This window comes from Teleopsis dalmanni, chromosome 2 (genome assembly GCF_002237135.1).
Source record: "Teleopsis dalmanni isolate 2A chromosome 2, ASM223713v2, whole genome shotgun sequence".
NCBI classification, from domain to species: Eukaryota; Metazoa; Arthropoda; class Insecta; order Diptera; family Diopsidae; genus Teleopsis; species Teleopsis dalmanni.
Window position 1 is genome coordinate 150942890 of NC_051847.1, and position 8827 is coordinate 150951716.

The following is an 8827-nucleotide window of genomic DNA, read 5'->3' on the forward strand; positions in this document are numbered from 1 at the left end:
TTAAATAAATATTACTAATAGTTTTTCACCAAATATCAACAAAATCTATATGTAATTATTTAATTACTTCTTTATATAATATGTGATTTCATTTTTATGTATATTGGTACATAAAAAAATAAAATATAATGTAATCCCTACATTATGTGATATTCACAGAATAGTATTGATAGATGATTATACGAAAGATGAGGTTTAATGTAAAACTTATACCATATCACAGAATAGCATTAATAACTGTGTATAGCTCAGCTACTAGAGAAAGTTATAATTTGGCATATTAATCAATTAAAAGTATTTGATCTTCCACAAAAACTCTAGCGGGTGCAGTGGCTAGGATATGTCGTAAGAATGGACGATGACACTTCAGCTAAAACAGCACTCGAAGTGATACCACTAGAAGGAAATTGTGAAAGACAGATATCTCCTTTGTGGTAAAATAGTTAACACCTGAGTAACTTGTCACAGTTTCTGATTTGCGGTAGTGCGCAATATATAGAGGAGATTGGGAGAACATATTGGATGCGATCATCATCACAGTTACAATGACCAATGAGGTAAATAAGTAAGAAAGTAAGAAAGAAAGATAGAAGCCTGTTGGTTCTGGAGGCCAGCGCTGGACATTCACAGAGAAAATTTTTTTTCCTATTAATTAACCCAACATCTACAATGAGTATTAAAATAAATGCTCAGTTTATACACAGCAGTGACCAAACAGAATTGCAGAAAGCTTTTTAGTACTCACTCGATCCTTTTTACAAGTTCCTATGAACTGATCTCGTTATATGCATTCAGAAAAGTATGTTAGAAAAATTTTAGCTCGTGTGGTAAAGAAGAAATAAAAATGAACTTATAGTATTGTTGAACCAACATGATGTGTTGAGTAAGAATATTTTGATCTGAGATTTAGTTAAAATCTGATTAAATCAACCAAATTATTTTTTTGATTGTAAAGGCTATGTTATTCGAGAAGCTACACATTTACTAATAATTTCATTGATTATTGGCAAACTGCAGAAAGTTAGTTCTTTTCTTAACGATCTATAGGGGAACATAAACCGGTACCTTTATGGATACTTCTACAGACGCACCAAATGGGCCAGAGTATCTGATTATTAATATTTTTTCATTTTTTCTTTATCCAGAAACACAGTTGAGAGTGATGTTAATAAACGATTTCGCTTGTAAATTTTTTCTGTACATGATTTACCTTATTATCTACCTCTGATTTTATAATAGTTGATTAAACGATTTTTATGACTTTTTGACTAGTAGTAATGATATAATTTTTATCAACATTTCATATACATTATTTACAGTATTTTCACATAATGGAAGTGCTCCGGTATTTGATTCGATATCTGCAGATGAAAAACGTGGTAGAAGACGTCCGTCACTTCGATAGAAGAACCAGTTGACTAACAATTTGGGAGCGCTCAGTACTATCAACTGGCGACAGCAAGCTACTAAACGGGCTAGCTGACTAAAACTACAGCACGCGGCCAATAACGACTCACGACTAGGTAAGTAGGTAGTATTCTCATTCTCACACAGCGAAATCTTATTGAGGAATTATAATGACCGAAATTCTTTGTTATTTATTTATTTCTATTTGAGCCAGTGCACTTAAGCACCATAACTCTTTGTTGAAGAAATATAAATTTATTTCTATGCATTTTTTGATATAAACCTTTAGATTACTCTTAAATTTACAAAACTTCAGACAAAGATTATAGAAACGATTTCAGTAAAAGCATTCCATATGTAATTACAGTCAAACTTCCATAACTTGAAGTACCATTTTGCAAAGGAAAGGTTCATCTTATGAAGACTTCGAGTTAAATCATTTTTTTGGTATTGTATGTAATTTGCTTTCTAAACCCTGTTACACTCTATCTAGTTCGAGTTATAGAAAACTCGAGTTAAAGATGTTCGAGTTATGGAAATTTGACTGTATTTTGACTGTATTTATATTCTTGGAAAAATAAAAGATTCTTGTAATTATGGTGTAATTCAAAGAGTTTCTCTTTGATAGTCGTATGTTGTGAAACATAAAACGCAATTTCCTCTTCTCCATTTGGAATTTAGCATGACGAAATGTGCGGTTCGTGTCCCTTCAAGCGAATTTGCATAAGAGTGTGAAAATATGGCTAAAGGCTTAACAGTTTGATGATGTATGCTTGAATAATGTCACAACTTGCACACAATAAAATTTCCACAATTTCTTGTAATTCATATGCAAATAAAAATTATACACGCATTCAGCCGAAAGTAAACATTTCACATCCAAGAAGATAAGACACACATTCAAGGATAATTGAGTAACGAACGAAGGAAATAGCGCATTCGATGCGCTGTGAGTGCAGTCGCAAGGGCGACGTTAATGAATGCAAAGATTTTTGCATAAAAATGAAATGAAACACAAAACGATGGACGCAAACAAAAACTCTTTAAAGATTCAATAATGCGTGCATAATGCAAATGAAATCGCTCAAACCGACGTCATATGGACGTCCCTGCGAGAAGTATTTGCATTGCCTTATCGCTATTCGCTATTGACGCAGTAAGCACAAATCTTTTATATTAAAATCAACAAAAACAAAAAAACCATATCAAATCCTTGAGATTGGGTTGCACTAAGAAAAATACTCATCGAGTTTGCAACAAAATTTATTCGCAATACTCGTATGTGCGTAAAGGGTAAAGGGTAACTGTGCACGGCAATGAGGATATTATAACCCAACCGCTGAGTGACAACAGCAAAGTAAACGTAAACCACCGTTGTCTGTGTTTAGTTAAGCATTTATCATTTCCAGTATCAGCATTGTTCGAATCCACAACCCAAACATGCGACAGACAGATAAATAGGAGCTGCTTCACAGGCAGGCAAATATGCACAGTTTTGCGATATAAACTCCAACCAAACTACGGAAAATATCTGATATAAAAAATTTGCCCGCCAAATCCAAACACAAATACAACTGAAGGAAGTCATAATGGTGTCCTGACGCACATGCACTGCACTGCTCTCAATTTGTGCATTATGCAAAATGGAATTGCGTCAATTTAAATGGATGATGCACAAAAATGTGATTAGTAATCATAACGGAAGGCCGCTGATATAACATTTAAAGCGGAGGAAAATTTTATGAAATTAAATTATTAATAGGAATTTATTATATCGTAGAGGAAGCTACGATTTTAAAAAATATTTAATTATCTGCTATATGTATAAGTTATTTGGACACATACGAGGGTCACTATAGGTTATATTGTGGCCATAGGCAACATTAAATATTGCCAATTAAATTTTATATAGATATAAACGAGGGTCACTATAAATATAGTGACAATAGATAAGATTAGGTATTGTTATATGCTGAAATTTACACAGAAAACTTTGGCATTATTGACTCATATCGTAGCCAAAAAGTTTTATGAATTAATACTGATTTTTGTTGTTTAGTGTAAACGGAATTTTGTATCTAAGCAAAATATAGAAATAAGTCATAATAAAATTCGTGAAATTTTAGGATGAAGACTATCAACACAAAAGTACCATTTCGGCACTATGAAGCCCCATTCTTAGCAACTATATAATGCTGATACAACAAAACTGATCGCGGACGTCGTTCACTTGATGAGAAAGTTCATAAAGGTCGTCCAAAATCATTAATATCGTGCAAAACTGATAGATTGTCAAATAATATACTCTGAAATTGAAATTCATAAAATATTGTATAATTATACTAACGCATATAATTCGACAAAAGTTCACAAAGAGGTTCGTATCGTTAAGATGAAATTATGATAAAAAATATGGTAGCACTTAAAGATATGTAAATAATATTGTAAACGGTGATGAAGCATATATTTGTAAGTTAGACACTTCAACTGAACATCAGTCCATTACAAAGTCTGTCATAATGAATCTAATCCAAAACAAAAATTTATGACGCTTAAAGCACTTCGAAACATATGATCAAAATGTATACACAATATTGTATATACATAAATGGATGGAAGCACTGATGCTGGTGTATATGGTTTCAACACCAAAATTTCGGAGGTAATGGGCACATGGCCGAGCGTCTTTCGAGTTGAAATCCACGCAATTAACTTGGGCACAAGATTCAACATTAACAAAAACCCATCTGGCTGGAGAATTGTTATTTACTCCGACAGCCAGGCTGCTCTCAAAGCTCTGTTCTCTTGGACTTTCAAGTCAAAACAGGTTCTTGAATATTATGAGCTCTTACAGCTACTTACAACTCGGAATAAGGTTAGTCTTTACTGGGTTTCGGGTCAAACGGAAGTTTTGGGAAATGAACAAACCGATGAGCTAGCCAAAACTGCATCAAAAACGGCTTTTATAGGACCTCAACCCTTTTGTGGGATAAACTGGGCCAGTACAAAGCGGATAATCAAAGACAGGGAAAATCACATGCGGCTGAAGTACTGGGAAAGCTTCGCAGGACTTAAACAAAGTACAGCACTGATATCACTGTACTCCTACAAAAACATCCTTAAATTCTCAAAATTTAATTTAAGGCTGCTAACGGGTTTCTTACATAATTAAATACAAGAATTATTTTCAAGACCACTGATAGTGGGTATTTGGCAATACTCGAAACAGCTGTATGGTCAGACAAAAATTCAATTAATTAAATTAATAGAAAAAGAATTTTTGTTGTTGTAGTTCACTACTTTTCGAAAAAAACCTATTTTGCCAAATATATGTCAAAAACATAGTAAATAAATTATTGAAAGGAAAAATAAGTTTGTGGTATATGTATGCAAATCATAGTAATGTAGAATGAAAGGATCTTGATAGATACATAGCTTGTAGTTTGTCCATTGAGACCTCATTTATTTTATAGCCTATATGATGTATTTATAATGTACTTAGACAATTCATTAGACATTACACTAGAGATGCAAAAAGCATATTAAAATAATCATTCAGTTTATTATTCTAAAACTTTGTGGTCCCAACTAAAAACTAAAATATCATAGTAGTTGTTGGTAAAAAAAGGTTGGGAACTTTTAATATAGATTGTTAGATATATATAATTATTTTATATAAATACACACAATCTATTTAAAAAGGCATCAAAATACCCATTTATAATACATTTTGATAAAATATATCCTATATATTTATTTATATATATGTATATTTATTTCTATACATATAATATATATTTTTTTCTATACATATATATTTATTGTTATACATATATATGGCGTTTTTTATTTTTTTTCCTGTAACATTGGATTGCTTCGGGAGTATTTATCTGGATGAATTTCACAGATTGAAACTTCATTTACTTGAGTATATGTGTATACACGGTAAATGCAGAGAACAAACTTGTGTGTAGAATGACTTAATCATTTTTTTAATTACCTCAAATTAAACATTTTAATATCAAAAATTGGTAAAATTGTTTCAATCAAGGGAATTACTGTAGTGTGCCCACTAGAGTATATAGTTATAATTATAACTATTCAAACTATTCGTTGAGATTCGAGTACACAAACTATTCCAAAAATTCGAATTGTTCGAATACAAATAGTACTAAAAATTCTTTTTATGCTTTTACCTTTCCATCAAACCTTCTGCTCAAAAAGTATCCGGATTTTTATTTTGTTATGTTGGTACACCCTTTCTTGACATATGGTACAAATTTGAGCGCCATCTGCCAATTAGTTTGATTACAGCAGCTGTTAATGTGAGACTACCTCAAGTGCATTTAACGATTTTTATTATGGAAAATTCTTGTTGTACGCGATTTTTTGACCAAACACGGCACCACTGTCATCGCTCAGGCACCATATTCGCCACATCTGGCGCCATGCGACTTTTTCCTGTTCCCGAAACTCAAAGTGCCCCGTCGTCGTAAACGTTTTGAGTCGATTGAATCGGTAAAAGAGAATTCGCCAAAGGAACTAAAGGCCATACCTGTACGGGCCTACGAAAAGTGTGTGGAAGATTGGGTTAAGCGTTGGCATATGTGTATCGCTTCAGAAGGAGCATATTTTGAAGAAGATAAAATAAATTTGGAATAAAATTTAAATTTGTGTGTTTTATTTAAAAAATCCGGGTACTTTTTGAGCTGGAGCTATAAGTAAATCGTGAAATAATTGCATTATAGCAACAAAAAGTTATGTGTATAATTAATGTGATTATAACTACCCCTTAATATCCATATTTACATATCATACCTATAGGTAGTTTATGCACAATAACTTAAACTTATGTACTATAATTACTTATCATCCCTATAGCTATATTAATATAAAGTTATGTGACTCACTCGTAGTCTTTCTAATTCCAAATCCAACAAAATGCTGTAATGTATTTTTTATATATTGAAATTTGTATATTGAATTGTCAGCTTTCAAGTGCATTATGCGTTTAATTAAAATTTAATCTTTATTGTATATCTTCATATATCCACAAAGTAAATCCCCTTTAGAGATAATATTACTCAAACACAGAACGTATCAAAAGGATGCAAATTATAGCCAACATAAATGAGTTCTCCAAAACTTTCACACACAATATATAAATGCTGCTTTTGTAAATTGTTAACTTAAGTACAAAATAGACTGGAAGGAATTGAAGTAGTTTTGTGTCATCTGTTCAAGATACACAAAGCGTCATTACCACATTTGTTCATTCCGAAACCCATTTACTCACTCCCCCCTAACATCAGCTACAACTAAAGCAGGAGTCACATACAAACCCGTGTCAACAACAACATGGAAATAATTTTTCCGCACACAAATCTGTTTGAAAAGTAGTTCGAGGTCTTCCATATCCAAATAATTCTATCCATGTATGCAACGCTGGCTGAGTTGGTGTTGGTGATGGTGATGTTGCGTCTTGGATTCAAAACTTTTGTGACATGAATGCGACTTTATGTGCTGCCAAGCATTCATTTTCCTTTGTGCAACTCGTTTGTGTGCATATTGTTTCAAGCGCAACTATTGAAAGGACACGATGTCATCATTGTCTGCCATCAGGAGTGACATTACTTTGCTTCAAACAGTGAAAAAGACATACTATGACATGAGTGCTTTTCAGTTTGTTAAGAAAACATACATATATTCTCTTCTACGGGCATGTACTTGTTTGTGCTGATAAGTGCATAGACATTCCTTCTTATGGAGTTCATCAGAGAACTGTTTTATTTTGAATTTATTTATTGTAATTCTATGCTCAGAAAAAAGGAACACTCTCTTCTTTATTTCTGATTTTACATAAACTTCATTTTAAATTCTGGTTACTTGGGATCTATGTCAAGTAAAACCAGCATGTATGCTTTTATGCATTTATATGGTAATTAATATTATTCCCTTACATGTATGTGCTCTTCATGTACTATTCAAAAGTATAGGAAGTAAGTTTACTTGCATATGGCCATAGGGCGTAAATGGAGTTTTTTAGACGATTTAACATTTTACATTCATAATTGCAGGAATTGCTTCAGTTTCAGTCCTTTGGCACTCAATGAAGGACAAAAAAGCAATATAATTAAATTCAAAAACATTAGATATATTAATGGTCTCAAGTGATGGCTCTTAGGGAAGGCACAGCTTGTCTGGAAGTAGCTAATATATTTAATAAGAATATATACATGATATAAGACAATCAAACTGCTTTAAAATCCTTAGGTTCACATACGTGAAAAACCTGGACATATCGTTGACATCATGGATACATTTGTTCAATTGTATTTAAGCTTAACAATAAATAATAAAATAATAACTTATAATAATAAAAAGATCAGGGAACAATGTAGAAAAATTGAATCCCCTATCTAATCATTCCTATTGCAGTTGTACAGTGAACGATGAAAGTACCTTACATATGTATTGTTGCAGTACATCATATATGCGGCGACGATTAACTATTTTAAGGGTTTATTTTATTCAGGATATTGTGCAGCTACAGGACAACCATCTGAAGTGCATTTGTGACTTTGGTAAAGGCTCTAGGTGGCTCTTAAACTTCTGAGTTTCTTAGGTGGTGACATTGAGGTAATAGGCCTTAGTAAATCCTTAGGATAGCAGGCGTACACCTAACCTAACTTAAATTGTATCCAAGTTTAATCTAATCCACAAAAAATTATATTATTCTTTTACTCTATCCTCTGAGCAGCTGATGTGTTCTTTATTGTTAATATCTACTATTTAAATGTCCACTAATCTATGAAGGTGGATGGTTTAGATTAAATTTGGAACACAGAAAAATTATAAACTTTTATTCTCCGTACATCGAAAGCTGTTTTGCACGATGCTTTTACGACTTATTTAGAAAAACAAACATAAGACAAATACAATTGTAAATACGGATTATTAAGAATTTCCATTTATTGTGTTTTACTTGGCGATTATATAATTTCTATTTCTTGTTCTTACAACAAAAACCAGGTTACAAGTTTTGGGACTGTACTTTTAGCCTACTGTGGTATCAATGTCGTCCTCCACTGTAGTTGCTTCAGTGTCTGTAGTTACAGTAGTTACTTCAGTACTGCCTGAATCGGTTGATGCTTCGGTGGTAGCATCAGTGGTTGCATCTGTCGTTGTAGTGGCTGTCACTGTTGAAGATACTGTTGAAGATACTGTAGAAGATACTGTAGAAGAACTACATGGCGGTCTTGTTCCACGGCTCGGTCTTGGTCTGCCTGGTCCTGGTCCTGGACCTGGACCTGGTCCGCCTGGTCGTGGTCGTCCCGGTCTTCCAGGACGTCCTGGTCCAAATGGATTGCGTCCTGGTGGCCCACGACCAGGTGGTCCACGACCTGGTGGACCACGTTGA

General features: G+C 33.1%; 2 protein-coding genes across 4 annotated transcripts in view; one reads left to right on the forward strand and one right to left on the reverse strand.

Annotated features, from left to right (window-relative positions):
• LOC119679305 (mpv17-like protein) overlaps positions 1-8827 on the forward strand; it is a 479294-nt gene that overhangs the window by 216303 nt on the left and 254164 nt on the right. The gene's annotated exons all lie outside the window — the stretch shown is intronic.
• Positions 8347-8827, reverse strand: part of LOC119679306 (translation initiation factor IF-2-like) — an 11236-nt gene continuing 10755 nt past the window's right edge. Inside the window, exon 2 of one of the 3 annotated variants that reach the window (XM_038091579.1) lies at positions 8347-8819. In XM_038091579.1, coding sequence (XP_037947507.1) covers positions 8464-8819 — 356 coding nt within the window. In that variant the 3' untranslated portion in view covers positions 8347-8463. The remainder of the gene's footprint in view (positions 8820-8827) is intronic. The other 2 variants (XM_038091578.1, XM_038091580.1) reach the window with 2 other exon arrangements.